At 49.1% G+C, this 27,889-nt stretch overlaps 1 protein-coding gene across 2 annotated transcripts in view; it reads right to left on the bottom strand.

Moving 5' to 3' along the window:
- Positions 1 to 17,641, bottom strand: part of NOVA2 (NOVA alternative splicing regulator 2) — a 70,687-nt gene extending 53,046 nt beyond the window's left edge. The window contains exon 1 of one of the 2 annotated variants that reach the window (XM_083627451.1): positions 16,704 to 17,641. In XM_083627451.1, coding sequence (XP_083483577.1) covers positions 16,704 to 16,923 — 220 coding nt within the window. In that variant the 5' untranslated portion in view covers positions 16,924 to 17,641. Of the gene's footprint in view, positions 1 to 14,227; positions 14,367 to 16,703 lie in introns of those variants that run through there. The other variant, XM_083627452.1, reaches the window with a different exon arrangement.
- Positions 17,642 to 27,889: the final 10,248 nt, after the last annotated feature.

The following is a 27,889-nucleotide window of genomic DNA, read 5'->3' as shown; positions in this document are numbered from 1 at the left end:
GAGGACACAAGTATAGAATCATAGAATCATAGAGTTGGAAGAGACCACAAGGGCCATCGAGTCCAACCCCCTGCCAAGCAGGAAACACCATCAGAGCACTCCTGACATATGGTTGTCAAGCCTCTGCTTAAAGACCTCCAAAGAAGGAGACTCCACCACACTCCTTGGCAGCAAATTCCACTGTCGAACAGCTCTTACTGTCAGGAAGTTCTTCCTAATGTTTAGGTGGAATCTTCTTTCTTGTAGTTTGGATCCATTGCTCCGTGTCCGCTTCTCTGGAGCAGCAGAAAACAACCTTTCTCCCTCCTCTATGTGACATCCTTTTATATATTTGAACATGGCTATCATATCACCCCTTAACCTCCTCTTCTCCAGGCTAAACATGCCCAGCTCCCTTAGCCGTTCCTCATAAGGCATCGTTTCCAGGCCTTTGACCATTTTGGTTGCCCTCCTCTGGACACGTTCCAGTTTGTCAGTGTCCTTCTTGAACTGTGGTGCCCAGAACTGGACACAGTACTCCAGGTGAGGTCTGACCAGAGCAGAATACAGTGGCACTATTACTTCCCTTGATCTAGATGCTATACTCCTATTGATGCAGCCCAGAATTGCATTGGCTTTTTTAGCTGCCGCGTCACACTGTTGGCTCATGTCAAGTTTGTGGTCAACCAAGACTCCTAGATCCTTTTCACATGTACTGCTCTCAAGCCAGGTGTCACCCATCTTGTATTTGTGCCTCTCATTTTTTTTGCCCAAGTGCAATACTTTACATTTCTCCCTGTTAAAATTCATCTTGTTTGTTTTGGCCCAGTTCTCTAATCTGTCAAGGTCATTTTGAAGTGTGATCCTGTCCTCTGGGGTGTTAGCCACCCCTCCCAGTTGGCGGCCATCACTCCCCCCACTCGCGCCACAGCCTACTGCCCTTGAACATGGAGGTTCGCTTCAACCACCGCTGATAAGGCACCTCCCACATTTCCAAGGATTTGTCTAATTTGAAAAGGAATAGGCAAATTCATGGAAACGAGGGAGGTCTTGATCGGCGCGACTGAGGCTTGTTTTGGCTTTGTTCTTGTTTTTATTACTATTATGTGTTTTGAATTTTAACTTGCATTTTTATGCTGTCAACCACCCAGAGATCAACAGATGAAGGGCGGTATACAAATTATATACTTTTATACATACATGTAATGTTAAAAAATAGTGGGGTGTTTTGTTCGCGAGAGGTTATCTTCAAGCAATGCAATTCTCGCCATTGTCTCATTCTGTTAAATCTGACTATGATCTTCCAAACTATCTATCATCTATCTATCTATCTATCTATCTATCTATCTATCTATCTAATTTTTATTTCATTTTCTGTTTTACAATTTAGGATATTCATTTAAACAATCTTAAAATATCAATGACTTATACAGTCAAACCTCGGTTGTCAAACATACTCCATTCTGGAAGCCCGTTCAGATTCCGAAATGTTCGACAACCAAGGCATAGCTTTCAACTGGTTGCAAAAGCTTCCTGCACTCAAGCGGAAGCCGTGTCAGATGTCAGCTTCCGAAAAACATCCGAAAACTGGTTCGCCAGAAGCGGCTTAGTCATGCTGGCCACATGACCCGGAAGCTGTATGCCAGCTCCCTCGGCCAATAAAGCGAGATGAGCGCCGCAACCCCAGAGTCGGCCACGAATGGACTTAACAGTCAGGGGTCCCTTTACCTTTACCTAGGGATGGAGATCCAGTGGTTTTCCAGTTGCCTCTGGACTCCAACTCCCATCAACCCTGACCAGCTGACTGGGGATGATGGAAGTTGGACTCCAAGAAGCTTAGAGGCTACAGGTCCTGAGGAAAGAGATTACTGAGACAAGTTTCTGTTCTGAGCAGTTTGGAGAAAATCTGCTATCTCTTGGTTGGTGAGGATTAATATATTACATATAAGGCTTCTACATTTGCTCTAGCAGCCCAGCAGATCATACCAAATGGAGTTCAATGTTATTTGGGGGACACCTGGGCTAAAACGCATCTTTCAACTCGATTAGGTCTGCAATTCTTGTGATAACCGAATGGCTTTTAGCAAATAAATCTGATTGACTGGTGGACGCTGATAAGGCACACCACTTTCTCCTATTTCCACAAACATGCGTAATCCTTTTAAAGAAACCATCTAAGGCTATTGGCAATCGCCGCACTTTGCAGTGGTAAATGGCATTTTGATTCTGTCGGTTTGTGGGGGAAAGTACTGAAATTCCTCCCCATCGGTTTGACTTGGTGACTCCTGAGTTCCAAAAATGATTTCTCTCTGCACAACTTGTTATTCGCAGCTATCTTCCACATGCTCCCCTTTGCTCTCCTGCCCCGCTAAATATTAGGAGGCCCCCAACATTTTAGACTGACTGCGTAGGGAAGGAACCTCGACTGCTCGTTGCTTTTGCCCTTCTCTGTACTTTTTCCAGCTCTGTGCTCTCTTTTTGAGAAATGGGGTGTGTGTGTGTGTGTGTGTGTGTGTGTGTGTGGCCAAAGCGCCAATATCTAATACCTTACTATTTCTGCTTTTAGCACTCCTCGAACATCAAGGCCTGCATGAATCAGAATCTTAGAATACCTGACCCAGTTTTATCAGGTTTGCTTCCAGCATGTGGCAGAGACAATCGGGCAGGTCACAGGGAGAAGTCAAAACCGGATATTCTTGCCAAGTGTGAGGCTGTAGTCCTGTGCACTGCGGGCTCTTGCTAAAGAGGCAGGCTCACCAAAGACTTCTGGATCAGCCATGCCCTTTCCCTACAGCAGGGGTGTCTAACCCTCTTCTGGCCTGAGGGCCACATTCACCCTTGGTAATGCTCTGGGGACCACTGACAACATGGCACATGCAGAAGGCATTAAACACCTCCAGTCTCTCTCTCTCTCTCTCTCTCTCTCTCTCTCTCTCTCTCTCACACACACACACACACACACACACACAGTCATCAAATCACCAATCTGATGACTAGAGTGATTTCATCATGATCAAGGAACTGGGCTGGCAGAGAGGAAAGAAAGAAAGGAAGGAGGGAGGGAGGGAGGGAGGGAGGGAAGGAAGGAAGGAGGGAGGGAGGGAGGGAGGGAGGGAGGAAAGGAAGGAAGGAAGGAAGGAAGGAAGGAAGGAAGGAAGGAAGGAAGAAAGAAAGAAAGAAAGAAAGAAAGAAAGAAAGAAGGAAGGAAGGAAGAAGAGAGGGAGGGAAGGAAGGAAGGAAGGAAGGAGGGAGGGAGGGAGGAAGGGAAGGAAGGAAGGAAGGAAGGAAGGAAGGAAGGATGAAGGGAGGGAAGGAAGGAAGGAAGTATGAAGGGAGGGAGGGACGGAAGGAAGGAAGGAAGTCTTACCGCTGGCAGCAAAATCAGTGGGGTCTTGGTGGGGCCAGATATGGTCCCCAGGCTGGGTATGTTAGACACACCTGTTCTACAGCTTTGGAGCAGGGTTTTCAAGACAGGCCTCAACCATTCATCTCACTGTTTCTCAAAAGATGAAAGTTCACCAGGCTTAATTCGGTTAGGCAGAGCCTTATAATACCCATTTTACAGACGGGCAAAACAGAGCCACTGACAGCGCCAGACCAGGGCCAGCGGTAAGGCGAGGGCGCATAAGTACTGACAATAAAAATAGGGTGACCATGCAGATCAGGAAAAGGAAGCAGAAGCTTTATCTGGAAGGGGTGGGGGAGATCAAGCTTAGCCCCCAGTTCCAGGGCCAAACAGCTCCCATCTCAAACCACAGGTCATTCAAAAACGTCGCCATCGAACGCTCAGCATATGTATAGCAAAACACCCGGTGCTTAAATTGGGAACAGCAGAAAGGCTAAATGTGATGCCCACCATTAAAATGAAAATGGGGGGGGGGGGGAGAGAAACCAGCACACCAACAGCAAATTAAATCCAACCTGCCATGTGCCTAAATCACAGATCTGAACCCAAAACTCCAAGGCCAACATTTCACACGTGGCGAGGGCCAGTGAAATATACTCGGAGTCGAAAATGGATTTCATGCTCTTTATTCAGCTCGTAGTGGTGAGGAGGAATGGAAGTTCCCCCAGAATGTCTGCTATATATACATTATTTACACAATGGGCCCCACGTGATTGGCTAATTCCGGGATTCACCTGTAGGCCAATCAGGTTGCGGATTCACTTCCACCTGGAGCTGGATTGGGTGGCTCCTGTGGACCAATCAGACTGCTGCATTCTGGACCCTATTGTTCTAGGACCAATCAGACTGCTGCTTTCTGAATCCTATTGTTCTAGGACCAATCAGACTGCTACATTTTGGATCCTATTCCACTCAGTACATAACAGCCAGACTCCTCAGCTGCAAAATCAGCCTGTATGGCACAAGATCCACCTGCCAGGTATGGCTCCGCCTTTAACTCTGTGTCACGAGGGAAGGGGAGGGAGCAGCTTCTTCCTTCCCCAGGTAGGGCTGGGATAAGATTTCCAGCTTGAAACCCTGGACAGCTGCTGCTGGTCCATGTAGACACTGCTAAATAATAATAATAATAATAATAATAATAATAATAATAATAATAATTTATTATTTATACCCCACCCATCTGGCTGAGTTTCCCCAGCCACTCTGGGCGGCTCCCAATCAAGTGTTAAAACAGTACAGCGTTACATATTAAAAACTTCCCTGAACAGAGCTGCCTTAAGATGTCTTCTGAATGTCAGATAGTTGTTTATCTCCTTCACATCTGAAGGGAGGGAATTCCACAGGGCGGGTGCCACTACCGAGAAGGCCCTTTGTCTGGTTCCCTGTAGCCTCACTTCTCGCAATGAGGGAACCGCCAGAAGGCCCTCGGCGCTGGACTTCAGTGTCCGGGCCGAACGATGGGGGTGGAGAGGCTCCTTCAGATATACAGGACCGAGGCCGTTTAGGGCTTTAAAGGTCAGCACTAACATTTTGAATTGTGCTCGGAAACATACTGGAAGCCAATGCAGATCTCTCAGAACCAGTGGTATGTGGTCCCGGCGGCCACTCCCAGTCACCAGTCCAGCTGCCGCATTCTGGATTAATTGCAGTTTCCGGGTCACCTTCCAAGGTAGACCCACGTAGAGCGCGTTGCAGTAGTCCAAGCAGGAGATAACTAGAGCATGCACCACTCTGGCGAGACAGTCTGTGGGCAGGGAGGGTCTCAGCCTGCGTACCAGGTGGAGCTGGTAGACAGCTGCCCTGGACACAGAGTTAACCTGCGCCTCTGTGGACAGTTGTGAGTCCAAAATGACTCCCAGGCTTAGCTCCTGGTCCTTCAGGGGCACAGTTACCCCATTCAGGACCAGGGAATCCCCCACACCCACCCACTCCCTGTCCCCCAAAAACAGTGCTTCTGTGTTGTCAGGATTCAACCTCAATCTGTTAGCCACCATCCATCCTCCAACCGCCTCCAGACACTCACACAGGACCTTCACCGCCTTCATTGGTTCTGATTTAAATGAGAGGTAGAGCTGGGTGTCATCTGCATACTGATGAACACCCAGTCCAGTGATGGACCAATGGCCTGACCCAATAGCTTCAGTGTGCTTCCTATGTATTTGCAGTGTGGAAGGTAGCGCATCTTTGAATACCAATTGCCAGAAACCACAGGAGGGGAGAGTGCTGTTATGCTCAGGCCCTCATGCAAGCTTTCCTGGGGCATCTGGTTGTCTGGTTGCAATCAGCAGTTGATGTTCAGAAATTGAGGCAGGCGGTTTAGCTCAGTGGCAGAGTTTTGGCTCTGCTTGCCGAAGGTCCCAGATCCAATTCTTTGGGCCGCATAAAGGCCCAAAGAGCGCAACTGCAGAAAACCTCAGACAGTGGAGAGACCTGCTGCCAGTTGGGTGAGAGGCAAGTACTAAACTGGCTCTTGAGGGTGAGATGGGAGCTTCATGTCCAGTCCGTGCCAGTTTTGCAAGTGTTTATTCCTAAGTATTGATGTATGGAAATGAGAGCTGGACCACAAAGAAGGCTGATCGCGGAAGAATGGATGCTTTTGAATTCTGGTGCTGGAGGAGATTCTTGAGAGTCCCATGGACTGCAAGAAGATCAAACCTCTCCATTCTGAAGGAAATCAGCCCTGAGTGCTCACTGGAAGGACAGATCCTGAAGCTGAGGCTCCAATACTTTGACCACCTCATGAGAAGAGAAGACTCCCTGGGAAAGACCCTGATGTTGGGAAAGATGGAGGGCACAAGGAGAAGGGGACGACAGAGGACGAGATGGTGGGATAGTGTTCTCGAAGCTACCAACATGAGTTTGACCAAACTGTGGGAGGCAGTGGAAGACAGGAGTGCCTGGTGTGCTCTAGTCCATGGGGTCATGAAGAGTCGGACACAACTAAACGACTAAACAACAACAACATTCCTAAGTTTGTCCTGCCCTGTTTCTACACCATACTGCGACTATTCTTCAAATGCATGAAAATTCATATTTCTGTAGCCATTTTGCTCCAAAACATGCATTTTGCTATGCATTTTCCCTCAGAATATGCATTTTGGGACCTTTTTTTTGAGCCTTTAAAGGTGCTGACCTTTAAAGACCTAAACGGCCTCGGCCCAGTATACCTGAAGGAGTGTCTCCACCCCCATCGTTCAGCCCGGACACTGAGGTCCAGCTCCAAAGGTCTTCTAGCAGTTCCCTCCCTGCGAGAAGTGAGGTTACAGGGAACCAAGCAGAGGGCCTTCTCAGTAGTGGCGCCCGCCCTGTGGAATGCCCTCCCATCAGATGTCAAGGAAATAAACAACTATCTGGCTTTTAGAAGACATCTGAAGGCAGCCCTGTTTAGGAAAGTTTCCATGTTTGATGTTTTATTGTGTTTTTAATATCCTGCTGAAAGCCACCCAGAGTGGCTGGAGAGGCCCGGCCAGATGGATGGGGTATAAAATATTATTATTATTATTATTATTATTATTATTATTATTATTATTATTACTACTACTACTACTACACATGAGCACTTCAAGGTGCCTTGGATAGTGAGTCAGATCCCTGGTCCTTCTGGCCCATTACTGATGGTGGGAGCGTCAAAGGATCAAGGCCTTTGCCTACCTGCTACCCTTCACAGGTTCTGGAATACAACTCCCATAATCTCCATGGTCTGATGGGATTTGTAGTCCAAGGTCACTTCCAGGTGACTTCTTCACTGAGCATTCATCCTTGTTGGTTTGCAGGGAGACTGGCGATTTACTGAGCACTCGTTCCGACTCATCTGCGGGGAAGTTAGATGGCACCGCACCAAAGCAAATGTTACCCTGTACTTTCCAGGACATTTCTCCCTCACTTTCCTTACAGCAAAAAGTGGAGCGGAGCAGGTTTGTTGCAGAAGAGCTCCAAATCAATGCCAATAGCGCAGCGTGGCTGGTTTGTGTCTGAATCCCAGCTTAAAACAGTGACAGTCTGCGAGGGCACCCAAAACACCTCGATGGCACCAAGTTGGGTTGAGGAGCCTTTCCCTGCCCTCCCGCTGAGACTCCTTTTTTAAAAAACTAGAGACGGGAGGGAGAGAAAAGATGTTTAGATAAACGGTGGGGAAATTAGTACGACGTGGGCAGCAGAGGAGCAGGTGAGCGTTGACTAGGAGCTGCAGAAGTGGCCTTTCAGTAGTTCCTGGGTCAACGCGCTCTCCCTCCGGTTTGCAAAAGTAGGTCAGGTTCAATCTTGGCCTCCACTGCTCTCCCATCTGATCTGATGGCAGCTGAGCCTCCGGAATCAAGAGTGATGCAGCTGACACAGAGAGGGGGCGGCGAGTAGAATTGTTTAGCCCCAGATTGGTTACGTCTAAGCTAAAATGATTATTGTCTTCCCCCCCCCTCCCCCCCCAAGCAAAGCCTTTCGCGGAACAGCTGCAAACCGCTGCAAGGCCTCTGATCTGCAACTGCAAATCCTGAGATCAACAATGAGCCAAGTATCGCAGCCTCTTTATTTTTTTGCTCGCCCCCCGGTTCCACTGCCACCCTCCCACTAATACGCGATTGTGGCAGGCAGGGTAGACGGGCGGCGAGATTAAATAGGAAAAGCTGCCTCTCTCTGGACAGGAAAGGATTTGATCTAGGGAAGTCTCTTCCTCCTTGGGGAGGAAGGTAAAGCTCAGATTGACAGTCCCCTTGTACAAAAGAAGTTCCAGGCAACAGGTTACATAAAAAAGCAGAGAGATGCAACGTGGTTGGGTGGCAGTGGGCCTGAAGATTAATAATAATAATAATAATAATAATAATAATAATAATAATAATAATTTATTTGTACCCCACCCATCTGGCTGGGTTTCCCCAGCCACTCTGGGCGGCTTCCACAGAGACCAAAAATACACTAAGATATCACACATTAAAAACTTCCCTGAACAGGGCTGCCTTAAGATGTCTTCTGAATGTCAGGTAGTTGTTTATCGCTTTGACATCTGATGGGAGGGCGTTAAATTAACTTTAATTTAAATGTTATTATTGGGCGGGAATGCATTTTAATAATAATTTAAAAAATAAAAACTGCTTAATCCTCATCTTTGGAGTTCAATAGCCAGAACCCAGGAAGGCGAGAGCAAGATTTCTTCTTAGAATTCTGCCTCGAAAAATCTCCTTAAACCTCCCTAAGGAGGACTTATAAACTATAGTTCAGTTTTTTTTAAAAAAGACTGCTGAAAATCCAGAAAAAGGGACTGGGGTGCCATCGAGGGCCACAGATCTTTACAGGGTACCCCATGGCGATGACTCTAGGACAGAGATGGAGAATCTGTGGGGCTGTAGATGATGTCGGACTACAAATCCCATGATCCTTCATTGTGCTGGCAGGGGCTGAGGGGATATCTGCAGGACCACAGGTTTCCCCTCCCTTGTCTAAGAGGTATTATTATTATTATTTATTGAATTATATACTGCCCTATACCCGAGGGTTTCAGGGCAGTTCACAGAATAAAATGAAGATATAAAGCCACAAAATACATAATAAAAATAAAAACAACAACCCATTAGCCCCACCACCGCAAAAACCACATTTTAAAAGGCTGTAAATCAGATCAGCCAAAGGCCTGCTTAAAAAGGAACGTTTTAAAAAGGAGCCAGGCCAGCTTCCCTGGGGAGAGCATTCCACAGACGGGGAGCCACTGCAGAGAAGGCCCCGTTCTTGTGTTGCCACCCTCTGGACATCTCGAGGAGGAGGCACACGAAGGAGGGCCTCAGAAGATGGTCTCAGGGTCTGGTTAGGTTTATATGGAAAGAGGCGAGAAGGACAGAACTTTCTTTATGTACGCTACAACAGCAGCAAGAATACTTATTGCAAAGTATTGGAAGACACAAGATTTACCCACTTTGGAAGAATGGCAGGTGAAGGTGATGGACTATATGGGATTGGCAGAAATGACTGGCAGAATCCGGGACCAGGGAGAAGAGGCGGTGGAAGAAGATTGGAAGAAATTTAAAGACTATCTACAGAAATATTGCAAAATTAATGAATGTTGGAATGATGTTGGATAGAAATTAAGTGGTTTCCAGCTGTAATGCTTTAAGAATATGGAAAAAGGGTATAAATAGGTTAAAACATAATTAAAATGATGTTGGATTGGAAATAAGTGGTATTTGTAACAAAGTAAATAAGAATATGCAAAAATGAATTGTTAATGGGTGAAAATACTGAGCTATAAAATGTTAAGTTATAGAGATAAGATAAACAAAAGAGGGTAAGGATTTGCTGATTTGATGATTTAAATGGGAATACAAGAAGGGGAGGTGTGAGGAAGTCAAAGAAACAAGCAAATGAGTTTTATGTTATGAAAAACAGTTGTTTTTAATTTTTTGTATTTTTTGTGTGTGTGTGTTTACTCTTATTTTTTTGCTTTTTTTATTATGTGTTTTTGTATATCTGTTTTTGTAAAATCTTAATAAATATTTCTTATATGGAAAGAGGGGGTCCTTGAGGTATTGCAGTCCTGAGCCATTTAAGGCTTTGTAGGTCAAAACCAGCACTTTGAATTGGGCCCAGAAACTACTGTATTTTTCGCTCTATAACACGCACCCGACCATAACACGCATGTAGTTTTTAGAGGAGGAAAATCCGTAGGCATGCCACCCGTAGGCATTCCCTCCATAACACGCACAGACATTTCCCCTTACTCTCTAGGAGGGAAAAAAGTGAGTGTTATGGTGCAAAAAATACGGTAATTGGTAGCCAGTGCAGTCAGACCAGAATCGGTGTAATATGCTCAAACCGTCTTGCTCCGGTGAGCGACCTGGCGACTGAATTCTGCACTAGCTGAAGTTTCCAAACTTGGTTGGGGTTGGGAACACCTAGATAACTTTGCTTGCCTTTTCCTGCACCTTTTTATTATCTCTCACAACCATGACGGCTCTTTCCTGGAGAGTCACACAGCCCCCTACACTTTACCCAGGGCTTCAGCTAAGATGGTACACGGCTCCACCCAAACGCATATTTTCAAATGCAGGATGCAGCCCATGAAATAATAATAATAATAATAATAATAATAATAATAATAATAATAATAATAATTTATTATTTCTACCCCGCACATCTGGCTGGGTTTCCCCAGCCACTCTGGGCAGCTTCCAACAAAATATTAAAATACAGTAGTCCATCAAACATTAAAAGCTTCCATAAACAAGGCTGGCTTCAAATGTCTTCTAAAAGTCTGGTAGTTGTTTTTCTCTTTGACATCTGTTGGGAGGGCGTTCCATAGGGCAGGCGCCACCACCGAGAAGGCCCTCTGCCTGGTTTCCTGTACCCTCACTTCTCGCAATGAGGGAACTGCCAGAAGGCCCTGGACCTCAGCGTCCGGGCAGAATGATGGGGGTGGAGACGCTCCTTCAGGTAAACTGGACCGAGGCCGTTTAGGGCTTTAAAGGTCAGCACCAACACTTTGAATTGTGCTCGGAAACGTGCAGATTGCCTCCCCGCGACCAAATTTTCCAAAACTGGGCTTCATTTCCAAAACTGGGTGTACCAAAGGAGCCCCGGACTTTGTGCGCTGAGACTCCCCTGAACGGAGGAGGAAACTGCAAGCACCTCAAACTGTGATGCTAACACAACCCAGAACCCCCCTGGGGGAGTCTGGGAATCACGTGACCCCAAACAGCCAATCCCCTGCTGTCGCCTGCTATAAAGTGCCACGCTTTTGCTGCACTCCTTCAGTTTGAGCATCCCACTGCTGAACAAAACATCTTGGCAGCCTTTGCCACCATGTCTCCTGGTATTCTTTACTTCTCCAAACTGGTGCCAGATACCTGTAGCCCAAAACACCTGCCTGGGGGGCACCAGGTTGGGGAAGGGTGGTCTTAATCATAAAATCTCGACCCTGCTCCACCGCTTACAGTTAAATCCTCTATACCAGCAGAAGAGCTGCTGGGACCCAAACTTATTGATTCCTTGGTCAAGTTGACTGCATTTATTTCCTCTGAGGAGCAGACATGGTTCTCCCTCTCCTCATTAATGTACACAACAACCCTGTGAGGTAGGCTAGGTTGAGAGGCAGCGAATGGCCCCCAAGGCCATATTCTGTGAATTTCAGAGGATTTGAACCCTGGTCTCCCAGGTCCTATTCTGACACTCTAACCCATGGGTAGGCAAACTAAGGCCTGGGGGCCGGATCCGGCCCAATCTCCTTCAAAATCTGGCCCACAGACTGTCCGGGAATCAGCGTGTTTTCACATGAGTAGAATGTGCATTTAAAATGCATCTCTGGGTTACTTGTGTGGCATAGGAATTCCCCCCCCCCAAAAAAAATATAGTCCGGCCCCCCACAAGGTCTGAGGGACAGTGGACCGGCCCCCTGCTGAAAAAGTTTGCTGACCCCTGCCTTAGAATCATTTAAGTTGAGCAATCTAGTCTGGATTGTTCCTGGTAAATTTCCCCTTTTATTTCCCTCTTAAAATAATAATAACAGAAGCAGTGTGTTTTTACATGAGTAGAATGTGTGCTTTTATTTAAAATGCATCTCTGGCTTATTTGTGGGGCCTGCCTGGTGTTTTTACATGAGTAGAATGTGTCCTTTTATTTAAAATGCATCTCTGGGTTATTTGTGGGGCATAGGAATTTGTTCATTCCCCCCCCCCAAATATAGTCCGGCCCCCCCACAAGGTCTGAGGGACAGTGGACCAGCCCCCTGCTGAAAAAGTTTGCTGACCCCTACTTTAACCACTACACAGTGCTCAGTTGGTAGAGCATGAGATTCTTAATCTCGGGGTTGTGGGTTTGAGCCCCCCGTTGGGCAAAAGATTCCTGCACTGCAGGGGGTTGGACTAGATGACCCTCGTGGTCCCTTACAACTCTACAATTCTAGGATTCTATGTGCCACAGCCCTGAAGATTTTATCAACATACATCTTTGCTTCTTTGGGTCAGCTGCTTTGGCCTAAGGGAATGAACTTGTTCTGTAGGAGCCCAGAGTGGATTGCATGCTGTATAACCCTCCCACTGCCCAACCATGCAGCTGGGAGACAGACAGACAGACAGACAAGTAAGACCAAAGGGGCCTCCAGACTGTCACTGTTTTGGGGTCGGGATTCAGTCACATACCGACACATTCAGGTTGTGCAATGACAGTTGACCGGCATGTCTTGAGCAACAAACCCCTCTTTCACAAAGGATCAGACCTCATGCTATATAAAAAGCAACGGGGAAATTGCGCTGGGATAGACGTGTGGGATATAACACTTGCTTTGACTCTTCTTTGTCTAACCTCCCTGCAAACCAGTCAGAATTAATGCTCAATAAATAAGGTAAAGGGAAAGGGACCCCTGACCATTAGGTCCAGTCGTGGCCGACTCTGGGGTTGCAGCGCTCATCTCGCTTTATTGGCCGAGGGAGCTGGCGTACAGCTTCCGGGTCATGTGGCCAGCAGGACTAAGCCGCTTCTGGTGAACCAGAACAGCGCATGGAAACGCCGTTTACCTTCCTGCCAGAGTGGTACCTATTTATCTACTTGTACTTTGACGTGCTTTCGAACTGCTAGGAGCAGGGACCCAGCAACGGGAGCTCACCCCATTGTGGGGATTCGAACCGCCGACCTTCTGATCGGCAAATCCTAGGCTCTGTGGTTTAACCCACAGCACCACCCGTGTCCCGCTCAATAAATAGCTCGGTGCAAAATGCTGGAGAGCTCCCACCGACCTGCGTGCTTCATTTGTTTACGGTCCTTTAAGATGTTTGGGTTTTTGGTTTTGAGCTGAGCCAGGTTCGCTAAGCTTTGTTTTCCCACTTGCTGTGGGGTTGCAAAGAGCACCCACTTCCCCGGGTTTCTGACACCCAACTCGAACAGGTGTCTCTCCCTCATGCTCGTAGACCTGAGGGCATTTGCCTGCTCCCCACCCCATTCTCAATTCCAGGTCCAAATTGCCACAGACCCACCCCTGGAAAAAAGGCCCAGAACCCCTTTGGGTCTTTTGTCTCGGAAACTGGGTCTCAGAGGAGCACTGCTGAGAGCATGGGATGGGGAGGAGCTGTTTTTTTGCAACCAATTTTTTTTTGGGGGGGGACACGACAGGCAACGCATCTCCCTGCTCCATCAGGCTGTCATAACCCATTTTGTGCTCGGCGCTCGGAACGCGGAGCTTTTGCCACGCTGGCAGCGTGAAGGAGAAACGCATTGACCACCACCCACCCACCCTCCCTGCCAAGGTCACCCAGGGACAGCAGGAACCGAACTCGTGCCCCAAGCCCTAACCTTGACCTCTGGCCCGGCCCATCGCAAGCCAAAGCTGGAAAGCTTTGTCTAGAGTGCCACGCATAACAGTTGCGGCAGAAAACGCTTCCGCATGCCGCTAGGCCTCATCATGTCCTAAACCCTGTCTCCTAAGCCCTGGCACCCAAGCAGGCCTGGGGGAACCCATCAAGTGTGTCACAAAGGCCTGCAGCCAGAGGCCGGCCAGCCCAGTCCGGCTGGTGACGTCCCCACAGCTGGGAAGGCCTGGGTTTCACCAGCAGAGAGTGGAGGGGACATCCTGGTCTCTGTGGAAGTCCCCAAGGACTCCATAAAACCTGCCTGTTCCCCCATCAGGAGCAGGGATGAATCAGATCGTAGGCGCAAGAATTGTTGGGTACATGCCCCCCTCTCCATCCTCCAGGATGCTCAGGCTGAAAATCAAACACCCAAACTTTGTAAGGACAAAACAGCCCACCCAGTTTGACCTTCACCCGCGCGTGAGATGTGGCACACCAAGGCGCACACGCATGCACACACACACACACACACACACATGTACACACGCAAGCTGGCACTCCAGCACCCAGGCGCTTTGCTAACCTCCCGGCTGGGCCGCCGCTGCCGCCGCCGCCAGGCCTGCGTGACTTTCGCTCTTGCGCATTTCCTCGGCAATCGGTGTCCTTTGGCGATGCACACTAGGTACCACTAAGGCGTCCCCCTCCATCTCCGTCACACTCCTCCCCACCCCACTCCCCCTGCAATGCCATCAATGCTTCTCCTTCTTTCCCCCCCCTCCTCCTCCCTCCCCAAATCCATCACGGGCAGCGAACCCCAAACGGGGGCGGCGGCGGAGAGGTAGGGGGCACCGCTTGGAAAGGGAAAATAAAACGCGACACCCTGAGCAGCAAAGGTGGGATTGGCTGGCAAAGGGGTGCGGTGGGGGGGTGGCAAGGCAGCCAAAGCGCCAGCCTGAAATATGTGGCTGTCAGGCTCCTGCTGCAACCCCCCCCCCCCGGCCAAGCGATTTCCCCATCGCCTCCTCCTCCTCCTCCAACGCAACACGCCTACGAAGGCATGCTTAGAATATCGCCAGAAATTGGCTCCTTTTTTTTGCTCACCTTCTCCTCTCCACCCCCCCCAATTCCTTCCTTCTTTCTTAAACATGAACCACACACACAAAACAATAAGTCCAGCCTGCCCCCCCCCTGCGCGCGCCTTCCCCCGTTTTATTTATTCCAGTTGCTCCATTAGTCCCATCAGCGACGCTGTCATAAAGGAGGTCGATTTCCCCAGAGGACCCCGGGGCTCTTTCAGACGCAATATTTATTGCTTCTTGCCCTAACGCTGAAGCGCAAAAGGATCTCGAAATGTTAATTACATCTGGAGGGTGATGGTGTGTGTGTGAGAGAGAGAGATAGAGCGCACGCCTTCATACGTTCATCGACGCGCAAGCAATAAAAACGGAACCAGGTCCAATTATTAGTACATAATAAATAATAATTAATAATAATAACGAGGATGATGAGGATACTTAAAAGAGTCCAGCAGGCACAGAGCCGGCACGCAGCTACTGCTATCGGCTCAGAAACAGCAGAATAAGTGAAGTCGCCCTTCACAAAAGGAGCGCAGATGGGTGAGTCAGAGAGAGACAGAGACACAGAGAGGCGCTTTGCAAATCCCTATTTTTACACAGCTTTAGTGTCAACCGAAATTCAGGCGCCAGGAATGACCATTTGCATTTTTAAAGCCCTTTTGCGCACATATTATTATTTTTTAAAATCAAGAAATGCTCACAAATCCTGAATTTTCTCTTTTTCTTCCACCCAAAAAAAAACGCTATTGACATTATTCTGCCCCCCCCCCTTTCCCTCTGTCTCCAGCGCCCCACAAATCCCTGGATCACACAGTGTCCTTTTCAACAACCCAGCTGCCTGCATCCTCTTTTGAGTCCCGATTTTCACATCCTTCCCCTCTTCATTTCCTCAAGCAGACAGTCATGGAGGGGGGGGGGAGGAGAGGAAGGGGGCTGACAGGTTTTCCATAGTCTATATGTGTGTGAGCGGTGGGGGGAGCGGAATATCTCCACTCCTTTTCCCTCTTCCCTGGAAACAGACAGTTATTCTAACAGACTCCATTTTGACAGAACCAGCTGCATAGACTAGTAAAATCTTTGCAGAGAAATGTGCGTTTTTTAGGGGGAGCTTATATTTTCTGCACTCCGCTCCCACACGCCTTCTAAGTTGGGGGGGGGGGACACATTGCAAAGGATCCCCTCGGCTGGGCTGTAAAAATCTAGAATTTAAAAATCACAAGGGGGACTGTTTGTGGGGATAAAGGTGCAGAACAGATTAAATCATATCCCCTGAAAACCTTACGGGGCAGAGAGGCAGTGCTGGACTGGGAAAAAGGACCCCCATATTTTTGAATTCTACGTTGTAAAAGAGGAGATAACCCCCTGTTTTTATTGCAGGGGGGTAGAGCTAAAAGGGGAGCAAATTGCATCCTTTGGGGTGTGGCAAAGAACACCCCCCCAATGAAAATAAAGAGAAGAGGGCAAATCCACAAAAGGAAGATGGAGAGGTGGATGGGGAGAATGGAAGAGGGACAGGTGGAGACAGGCATGGGGAGGGAGCCGGGTTCAAACATGAGGTGTATGTTTTTTAATGGGGGGGTCAGCTTTGGCGCAGAGGTGCACAAACTGGCTCAGGTTGGCATTAGGAGGGATGGGGCTGCTTAAGGGAAGAGGCGCCTAAAAAGGATGGAGATATATGGCTGTCCGGAGGTAACGGGGAGGGGGGGGACTGCTTTGCAGGGCAGATTTTGGGGTGGGGGGAGGCAGCAGACAAGTAGCTTGAAGGAAGAGGCCTCTGGGAGGCCGAGGTGCTTTTTGGTGCCTGGATTTCCCTAGAGCCGCCCTGCGCCCCAGACCACCCCGCTTGCAGTGCACACATATGCGAAGTGGACCAGGAGTGTGTCTATATGTCTGTGGGGGTGGGAGGCCCTGGTCACCCCTGACTTCCTGCCCCTTGGCAGCCTCCCTGGCTGCCAGCCCCTTCCCCCCCCTAAGTCCACTCACCTCCGGTGTTGCTCCTCTTGGTGCTGATGGCTTCGGTGGGGGTCTCCAGCGGCCTTTTCCTAGAGTCGGGAGGGTCCGAATCCATGTGGGACTGCGGAGGGGCTTGGGGGGGCTGCTGCTGCTGCTGCGGCTGGGGCCCCCCTTGCTGCTGCTGCTGCTGAGGAGCTGCCGAGGGGAAGATACCGTTCTGGTGCACCGAACCTCCTGCCATCATTTTCATGCCGAGGGCGCGGAGGACTTCCCCTCCGCGGTACCCGTGAGACTCCAGCAGGGGGAGGTGGGGGGGGGGAGATAAGAAAGGATGCTCGGGTTTTTTTTAAGGGAGGGGGGGTTGGGAGAAGGAGGAGGGAGGTGTGTCCAGAAAGTGGGGGGGGGGAGCGCAGAGCAAAGAGACCAGCGACCTGCTGGCCAGGTGAAATTGACAAAGGAGAATGCAAAATGGATTTGGGTGGGTGGGTCGCAGTCAGGTCAGCTTTCCTGAGTCCTTTCTCTCTCTCTCTCTCTCTCTGTCTGACTTCCTCTGTGACCCTCTCCCTCCCACCCACCCACCGCCCGCCCCTTCAGGCCAAGAAAAAACACACAAAACCCCTGAAGAAAGTCAGGAACTAGCACCCCAGAAAAAGCAGAGGAGAATTGGAGACGGGGAGAAAGCGGCGCGCGCGCGGGTGGGAAAATAGGAAGGTCCCCTCTGTCCTTCGCTCCCAGCTGGAAAACAGATCCCAAAGGTGCCCTTTGGGTGGGTGGGTGGGAATCAGGGGAAAGGGTCAAGCAAGGCGGAGGCGGGGGGAGAAGCAGAGGCTGGAGGGGGGACGGACGCACAGAGAAAGAGAGAGAGGAAGAGGAGGAGGGCGCCTTGTGTTGAGGGGATGGGGAGAGAGTGAGAGAAAGCGCAAGCAGCCCCCCAGGCCCGCTTCTTCTTCACAGCATCCCTCTTTTTCCGCTTGTCCTGGGCGGCAGGCGGTGGCGGTGGCAGAGCTTAGGAACCCAACGCCTGACGTTGGAGGAGAGAGACCCACCTCCCTCCTTCCCCCCAGCAGATTGGCTGCGAGGAGCTGGGCCAAGCTTGCAGAAGGGGGGGGCGGGTTGGGACAGAGAGAGAGAGAGAGAGAGAGAGAGAGAGAGAGAGAGAGAGAGAGAGAGAGAGAGAAGAGCTATTCTTTGCCTTGGGGGCTTTGACAGAGCTGGGAGGGGGGAGCAGGTGGAAGGGAGGGGAAAAGAGGCAGCTGCGCGCTGTAGGGCAGGGGAGCAAGGAAGGGGAGAAGGGGAAACGGAGGGGGGCGGGTTCTGCCCCTCTTTTATCGCATCCACCCATCCCTTCCCCGAGTTATCTCTGCACCCTGATTTCTGCCTTGCGCGCACCTCCACCAACCCCCACAGGGGGCCACAAGAAGCTGCCTGGAGCCAGAATCAGACCTAACAGCAGGGCTTAAGAGCCAGGACTGGAGAGGCCCCAGGCCTCACTCTCAGCCTTCAAGTTCTGTCTCCCCATCGGCCGCCCTCGCAGGGTTGTTATGAGGAAGGGGAGAGAAGGGAGCAATCTTTCTGGAATGCTGCCTCCAGCTCCTTAAAGGTAAAGGGACCCCTGACCATTAGGTCCAGTCGTGGCCAACTCTGGGGTTGCGACGCTCATCTCGCTTTGTTGGCCGAGGGAGCCGGCGTACAGCTTCCGGGTCATGTGGCCAGCATGACTAAGCTGCTTCTGGCAAACCAGAGCAGCGCACGGAAACGCCGTTTACCTTCCCACCGGAGCGGTACCTATTTATCTACTTGTACTGGTGTGCTTTCAAACTGCTAGGTTGGCAGGAGCAGGGACCGAGCAACGGGAGCACACCCCGTGGAGGGGATTCGAAGCGCCGACCTTCTGATCGGCCTGTCCTAGGATCTGTGGTTTAACCCACAGCGTCACCCGCGTCCCTTGGGATGATATAAAATGGGGGGGAGTATTTAAGAAATGTCTAGCTCTCCAGGGACACCCCCCAATTCCTGCGGCCACTCAAGGCCCTTTCCGTTGTCGAAAGGCTGGACAGATTTGACTACTGTAATCAGGGCCACATGGCAGTCTATCCCTTCAGGGGTCAACAGCAGCACAGAGTCTACCTAGGGAACTCCCAATGGCTTTGGCACCATTTCTCTGCCGTCTTAAGAGATCCACAGCCAGGGGCCCCGGGGCCCTTTGACCAGAGTGTCCCTTAATGGTGGCAACACTACACAATAGTGCCACCTGCTGTCACCCGGAGGAATCATGATCCAATGCACTTGTGTGCCTCTTGAAGTGTGCCCAGAAAAGGCCTAGGCAGCCGGTATGTGGCAGCAAGTACAGACTTTACCTTCCTAATGTCTTAAGAAAGCACTCAGGTTTCTAGCCCTCATGATTTCAAATGTGCTCTTTTACGGGCAATGCCCAGTACGTTTCAGAAGCCAGAAGAATCACGGAATAAAAGCTCCCTGTATCAGAAGACAGGGCTTCGGGTCGCTGCAAAATCCCTAATAATAATAATAATAATAATATATTATTTATACCCTGCCCATCTGGCTGGGTTTCCCCAGCCACTCTGGGCGGCTTCCAACAAAACACTAAAATACAATAACCTGTTAAACATTAAAAGCTTCCCTAAACAGGGCTGCCTTCAGATGTCTTCTAAAAGTTTGGTAGTTATTTTTCTCTTTGACATCTGGTGGGAGGTCGTTCCACAGGGCGGGCGCCACTACCGAGAAGGCCCACTGTCTGGTTCCCTGTAACTTGGCTTCTCGCAGCGAGGGAACTGCCAGAAGGCCCTCGGCACTGGACCTCAGCATCCCGGCAGAACGATGGGGGTGGAGACGCTCCTTCAGGTATACTGGGCCGAGGCCATTTAGGGCTTTAAAGGTCAGCACCAACACTTTGAATCGTGCTCGGAAACGTACTGGGAGCCACAACTAGAAGAAGCAGAATAAATGAGAATGCTTTCGAAAAAGCAAGCCAAATTATTACTGCAATCACATCTTCCTGTGACCAAAGGATGGGGCGTTGTAGAAAGGGAGACCCTCCACACAAACACCCCGCCAAGAGATCTTTCCAAGGCTGTCATGATCCATATTTGCAATCCCTCCCAAATTTCCTGTCATGGCAATGAGCTTGTGGCCACCGTGTGCTACCCAGCAGCTGAATTATCCCACCCCACCCCCCATTGCTCTCTTCTTCTCGCTCTGTGGATTCTGGCTCCCACATAAGCACAAAAATAAATGAACCTTTTCCTGAGGAGCTCAGCATCTTGTTAAACGGAGCCTGAGGAGGGAACGCTGAGCTGTTTGGAAAAATCCTGGCTGGCAGTGGATTTGGCCCCGATCCTGCTAACGGAAACAGACTTTCGGGACAGCAAGCAAGCAAGCAAGCAAGCAAGCCAGTGGCCCCAGGCCCTCTCTACAGATTGTCGACCCTCGAGGTCCCCTTTTGAAATATTGCAACCTTGAGGAACCACGTTAAATAATAGGTTCCTCCTTCGCACTCAGGACCTGGTTGAGAAATTCTCTGCTCGGTCTCCCACTGTCCTGAAGGAGAGTTGCTAACTTTCTTCCCTGGCTGGGGCCCCCTGTGCCTTTGACGGCTGCGTCCCAGGCAGAAATTCAACAGGGGCAGGTTTCCCCATCACTGCAACTCTATGAAAACCAAGGCTTTTGCCTCTTGGGCAGCTATTTAAGGCACAAGGGCAGCACAAGGGAAAATGTGATTTCTCTTGTCACCTGCTAGGCTTCAAACGAGAAGCAGCAAACATCAAAACTCCCTCTTCTCTTGTTTTCTGCTGCGGCTCATCAACCCAGCAACCAGAGCCAGTTTATGCACATCTGAGAACGGGGAGAGACCAATTGTTTCCAAATCAAGCTTTCTTTCTTTCTTTCTTTCTTTCTTTCTTTCTTTCTTTCTTTCTTTCTTGTCAATGAACCTCTGCACTCCCTGCTGGCCCATGAACTTGACACTCGGTAGTTTGGGCTGGCTGGGGGTCCATTTCTCGGCCTCAGTTCCTCCAACCTGTGAAATGGGTGCAAGAAGGAGGCCGGACGGATGGAAGGAAGGAAGGAAAGATCAAGCTGCGCTTTTAATCAGGGTGCAATTAAATGCACCGATCGCCTTCTTTCCTTCCCACCCGCCAGCAGTTCTGAGGAAGGAGAAAATGGGGAGAAATGCCTTTCTCTCTCTCTCTCTGCTCCTTGGATGAATGTGAGGAGAGAGAGAGAGAGAGAAGGAGAAAGGGTGAGCAGATGGGCTTTGGCTAGGCCTTTTCATCCTGGCCTTTGGCTGGCTCAATAGCGGAGCAGGGCGGAGGGGGAGGGGAGGCGGCAAGTCAGCCGGGAACGGCTCCTGAATGCTAAACGCCTAGTCCATTGTATCAGCTGGCCCATCTGTCTGTCCTTTTCCCGCTCGCCTATTGTCCAAGGCTGACACATCTGGACTCTGTGCAGCTCCCTCGCTCTCCCCCCCACCGAGCCACACAGTCTCTCCAGGGCAGGGGTAGGCAAACTCAGGCCCAGGGGCCAGATCTGGCCCAATCGCCTTCTAAATCCGGCCCGCGGACGGTCCGGGAATCAGCGTGTTTTTACATGAGTAGAATGTGTCCTTTTATTTAAAATGCATCTCTGGGTTATTTGTGGGGCATAGGAATTCATTCATTTTTATTTATATATATATATATATGTATGTATATATATTAATAACTTTTTATTGGAAATTTTATTTACAACATAACACAAAGCTCCCACCCCCCAACACAGAAATCCACCCCCATCAGACCCAAACATAGCAAACAACAAGCATAATACAGTGGTACCTCTGGTTAAGTACTTAATTCATTCCGGAGGTCCGTTCTTAACCTGAAACTGTTCTTAACCTGAAGCACCACTTTAGCTAATGGGGCCTCCAGCTGCCGCCGGAGCCCAATTTCTGTTCTCATCCTGAAGAAAAGTTCTTAACCTGAAGCACTATTTCGGGGTTAGCGGAGTCTGTAACCTGAAGCGTACGTAACCTGAAGTGTATGTAACCCGAGGTACCACTGTATACAACAATACAAACAACCAAATAAAAGACTTCCTTTATCCTGTTTCTGGCATCCTTATTTACTTCTTATAAGCTGTTTCCTTTATGAATAATTATTAAGATTTTTCTAATTATAACTTAAATATCCACAAAGTCTCCTGCAGGCATTGATCGATTAATGTTTCGATTAATGTTTCGATTATTTTCAAAATATAGTCCGGCGCCCCACGAGGTCTGGGGGAACAGTGGACCGGCCCCCTTGCTGGAAAAATTTGCTGACCCCTGCGAGTCCAGGGGCTCCAACCCCTTTGCCAGAACACAGGGGGTCCCTTTCAGCTGCTGCGCTGCCTGCCAGAGCCAAGGCACAGGGAGGTTAGCCAGGCCCACCCCCTACCTCCCCCCCATTGACCTCCTTTTGCAGGGGGTCCCATCGCCTGCAGAATGACACCCTGCCTTCCATTGCCAAGCCTCCTGCGACCTCTAACACACACACACACACACAAAACACACACACACACAAACACACAGAGCAGGGAAATGAATCACTAGGCAGGTGGGAAAGCGCCCCCTGCTGGCCCATTTCCGTACATAGCATCATTCATATACATACTGTACAACCATTAAAAGTCGGGGAGCAGGAGAGGATAACAGGAAGGTGTCATACTCCCTCTAGTGGGCAAAAGGTAGCACTGTGACATCGAGAAACAGCCAGCTCCCTATCACATCCAGGTAAAGGTAAAGGGACCCCTGACCATTAGGTCCAGTCGTGGCCGACTCTGGGGTTGCGGTGCTCATCTCGCTTTATTGGCCGAGGGAGCCGGCGTACAGCTTCCGGGTCATGTGGCCAGCATGACTAAGCCGCTTCTGGCGAACCAGAGCAGCGCACGGAAACGCCGTTTACCTTCCCGCCGGAGCGGTACCTATTTATCTACTTGCACTTTGATGTGCTTTCGAACTGCTAGGTTGGCAGGAGCAGGGACTGAGCAATGGGAGCTCACCCCGTCGCGGGGATTCGAACCGCCGACCTCCTGATCGGCAAGTCCTAGGCTCTGTGGTTTAACCCACAGCGCCACCCGCATCCAATATTTTTAATTATAGGGAGGAGGAGGAGAATTCAAAGACTGCCTTCTGTGTCCTGGGCGGCTGTCTCCCAGCTTCATCCGGTATGCAGGCTGAGACCCTCCCTGCCCGCAGACTGTCTCACCAGAGTGGTGTATGCTCTGGTTATCTCCCGCTTGGACTACTGCAATGCGCTCTATGTGGGGCTACCTTTGAAGGTAACCCAGAAACTGCAATTAATCCAGAATGTGGCAGCTAGACTGGTGACTGGGAGTGGCCACTGAGACCACATAACACCAGTCCTGAGAGATCTGCATTGGCTCCCAGTACGTTTCCGAGCACAATTCAAAGTGTTGGTGCTGACCTTTCAAGCCTTAAACAGCCTCAAAGGTCCAGTATACCTGAAGGAGCGTCTCCACCCCCATCGTTCTGCCCGGACACTGAGGTCCAGCGCCAAGGGCCTTCTGGCGGTTCCCTCACTGCGAGAAGCAAAGCTACAGGGAACCAGGCAGAGGGCCTTCTTGGTGGTGGCTCCCGCCCTGTGGAATGCCCTCCCCTCAGACGTCAAAGAGATAAACAACTACCTGACATTTAGAAGACATCTGAAGGCAGCCCTGTTTGGAGAAGTTTTTAATGTGTGATGTTTTAATGTATTTTTAATCTTCGTTGGAAGCCGCCCAGAGTGGCTGGGGAAACCCAGCCAGATGGGCAGGGTGCAAATAATAAATTACTATTACTAAGCACTTTCTCATACAGTCCTGCAGACTCCCTGTGCAATTACCCCCATACCGCTGACGGGCAAACTGAGCCCAAGGGAATAGCGGCTGGCCCAAGGCTGCTGGGTGAGTTTTTCATGGAAGGTACCCCTGAGGGTCATCTAGTCCAACCCTCTGCAGTGCAAGAATCTCTGCTGTTGCTTTCCCCCCCAATTGTGGATATGGTGAGCTTTGAACTGGGGTCTTCACAGCTCATTGCTGTGAGCTGTGCCATAGGTGTGAAATGTAGGCTCTGCCCATGGACCCTGAAGTCCCCGCCGGAGGTACCAACTTGAATAAAACACTGAGGGGGGGGCAGGGAAGCCCCATTCCACATGATGGATTAGAATGGCAATGCCCATCAACTTTCTGGAGGCTCAACCCCACACAGTGGCGTAGCGTGGGTTGTCAGCACCCGGGGCAAGGCAAGTAATTTGCGCCTCCTAACCCATGGATTTGCGCCCCCTAACCCGTGGATTTGCGCCCCCTAACCCATGGATTTGCGCCCCCTAACCCATGGATTTGCGCCCCCTAACCCGTGGATTTGCGCCCCCTAACCCGTGGATTTGCGCCCCCTAACCCGTGGATTTGCGCCCCCTAACCCGTGGATTTGCGCCCCCTAACCCATGGATTTGCGCCCCCTAACCCGTGGATTTGCGCCCCCTAACCCGTAGATTTGCGCCCCCTAACCCATGGATTTGTGCCCCCTAACCCATGGATTTGCGCCCCCTAACCCATGGATTTGCGCCCCCTAACCCATGGATTTGCGCCCCCTAACCCGTGGATTTGCGCCCCCTAACCCATGGATTTGCGCCCCCTAACCCATGGATTTGCGCCCCCTAACCCCAACCCCCAGATGTTGCGCCCGGTGCGGCCGGCCCCCCCTGCACCCCCCACGCTACGCCACTGGCCCCACAAATATTTTATTAGGGGCCCCTAAGGGACCTCAGCCACTAGGAGCTGGCTCCTATGGTCCCCACTATCAGTGAAGGCCTTTTATTCACCCCGTCTTCATCATCATCATCATCATTATTATTATTATTATTATTATTCCCATTTATTATTATTATTAGCCCTATTATTATTATTATTATTATTATTATTATTATTACTATTATTATTAAGCCCATTTGTTATTATTATTATCCCATTATTATTATGCCAATTATTATTAATATTATTATTATTCCCACGTTGTTGATGTTGTTATTTTAAGCCCATTTATTATTATTATTATTATTATTATTATTATTATTATTAAGCCCACTTATTTTAAACAGACCCATCGAAGTGGGTCAGTGCTTGAATCGTAGAATTGCAGGCTTGGAAGGGGTCTGACCCACTTCGATGCAGGATTCAAATGTCTGTTTTGCTGCTGTTATTTTAAGCCTTTGAACCCAATTAGGGTTTAAAAAGGGGTTGGGGAGAGACAGAAGGGGAGTTCTCCTCCAGAAGGACACTGGCCGGTGCTTCTAGAAGGCAGTCCTGACGGATCCCAAAGAGAAAAATAAGAAACGCAGTCCAGAGGCAGAGGCAAAAGGAACGAAAAGTAAAGAATAAAGGATAAAGGATATTGGCTGGGTGGTTAAAGAAGAAGTCAGAATCCTGCAGCAATCATTTTTTTTAAGTTCTTTTTATTGAGTTTCAGTTACAGCATAAAAAGAGAGAAAAACAAAAAACAAAAAACACAAAAGACAAGACAACAATTTTAAAAAGAAACAAGGAGAACAAGAAGACAAGAAAAAAAAATATCCGCATCTAACACCAAAAAGCAACAATCTCTGTTACAGTTCTATCTCTTATTCATTAAGATTTTATATAATTAGATATTTATATCTTTCTTCTACTCCCCTATTGACCTCCTTCCCTCCCGATTTCGGACTTCTTGATGAAATTTTCTATTTTCTGCAGCTAGTATTTGTTAACGATTTGCACATCATAAGTTTTATAACAGACCTGCTATAGTTTTTAGGTTTCTATGGTTTCCTTCAATGTATGCCATAAATTTATTCCAATCACTAATAAACTTTGTATTTTTTTGGTTTCTAATTTTTTGCGTCATTTTTGCTAATTCAACATATTCGAATAATCTTGTTTGCCATTCTCTAACCGTTGGTATATTTGTACTTTTCCAATTCTGTGCAATTAATATTCTGGCCGCTGTTGTCGAATACTGGAATAAAATCCTATCTTCCCTTTTAATTTCATCCCCAATTATACCTAGTAAAAAGGCCTCCGGTCTCTTAGGAAAAGTATATTTAAATATTTTTTTTAACTCATTATAAATCAAGTCCCAGAATTTCTTCATTTCCTCGCAAGTCCACCACATATGGTAGAAATTGCCTTCTTTGATTTTGCACTTCCAGCAGGCCTTATTTCCTGTTTTATACATTTTTCCTAATTTTGCTGGTGTGATATACCACCTATATATCATCTTCTCCAGATTTTCTCTAAGGGTAACACTTGCCGTAAATTTTATTCCATTATTCCACAATCTCGACCATTTTTCATAATCTATATTGTATCCCAAGTCCATTGACCATTTTGTCATAACCTCCTTTATTTCTTCGTCTTTGGTGTCCCATTCCAATAGTATATCATACATTCTAGATAATAATTTGGTTTTACCTTCAATTATTTCTATCTGAAATTTGGATTTTTTTTCACTTATCCCTACTTTTTTATCTTCCATCCACATTGCGTTTATTTGATGATATTGTAGCCAGCCTGTTAATTTTTCTTTCAAATCCTCATATGTTCTTAATTTCCAGCCGCTTTCTGATCTTATTAGTAGGTCTTCGTACGTTAATCTTTTTCTGTCAGGGAACTGTCATCTGAGACGAAGGAGGTGAAAGGGCTCATGGAGGGTGAGAGAGACCACTCAGCGGAGGAGGGGACCAGCAGGGGGAGAAGTGGAGTTACAAGGGAAAGTGAGTCGGAGGGAGTGCTCAGAGATACTTCAAGCGAGAACAGTGGAGAGGTTTCAGGACCTCCCGTAGGGACACCCACTCCTCGGCGGAAACTGTCACGCCGAGAGTCCAGAAGACGCGTTTCCGTCAAGGAGCTTTTATGCTGGAAGAAGTTCCGTAAACGCCCACTGTCCGATTCAACGAGCGATTGATGGAGCCATGCTTAAGGAGCTCCATCACAGACAGAGGTTTGGGAACTTAGCCAAACTCTGAGGGATCAGGATTTTACGCACAAGCAGCTCACCATCCCATCACAGCAATCGGACAGTCCCCCCTAGGGGCTTTCGAATATCTCGTTATGCCCTTTGGATTACAAGCAGGCTCCGCCTGTTTTCAATCGCTCATGAACCATGTACTGGGACCTTTGCTCTACAAGAATTGCGTGGCCTTTCTCGATGACGTGCTGATATATTCAGAGAATGAGGAGCAGCATGTAAAGGATGTCAGGGAAGTGCTGAGCCAGCTGCAAGCAAACCAGTTGTGGGTGAAATTGGAGAAGTGTCAGTTCCATGCCAAGGAGGTGGAATTCCTGGGGTACCGCCTATCAGACAAGGGATTAGCCATGGATCCAGGCAAGGTACAGGCGGTGCTGGAATGGAAGACACCGAAAACGAAAAAAGATGTGCAAAGGTTCTTAGGGTTTGGGAACTTTTACCGTAAATTCATCAAGAACTTTGCCCACTTAACGGCTCCCATCACGGACTGTCTAAGCAGCAAGAAGAAATTCGTTTGGACGGCGGAGGCGGAGCACGCTTTTGAGGAATTGAAAAAGGCATTCGCTTCGGAAGAACAGCTCCTGCATGTGGATTTACAAAAACCCATGAGAGTGGAAACTGATGCCTCAGACCGGGCGGTGGGGGCGGTGCTGCTTCAGCCAGGGAGCAATAAGTCGGAATGGAGACCGTGTGCCTTCTTTTCGCGTAAGCTGAACAAATCCGAGAGGAACTACACGGTATATGACCGAGAACTACTCGCCATTCACGAAGCGTTCCGGAGATGGAGACACTTACTAATTGGTGCACAGCATAAGGTGCAAGTGTGTACGGACCACAAGAATTTGGAGTATTGGAGAACGGCACGAGTGCTCAACCAACGACAAGTGAGATGGGCCCAGGAGTTCTCCAAATTCCATTTTGAAATCTGCTATGTGCCAGGTCCAGAAAACATCAGAGCGGACGCTCTCTCTTGCAAACCTGAATATTTGGAGGGGGAGGGAGCGCCAGAAGAGAGACATATTATCCCAGAGGACCACTGGGTGTGTGGTGCGGCCTGGGTGGGGCAAAGAGAACTGGTAGAGGGAACGGTAAATGATGAGTACGCCCAGGAGAAGCTCAGAGGTTTAAGGGGAGAGGGAGAAGACCCCGGAGGTTTTGAAGAAAGAAACGGGGCATTGTA

This window comes from Podarcis filfolensis (genome assembly GCF_964270895.1).
Source record: "Podarcis filfolensis genome assembly, chromosome: 8".
NCBI classification, from domain to species: Eukaryota; Metazoa; Chordata; class Lepidosauria; order Squamata; family Lacertidae; genus Podarcis; species Podarcis filfolensis.
This window is presented reverse-complemented; position numbering and strand designations above follow the sequence as displayed.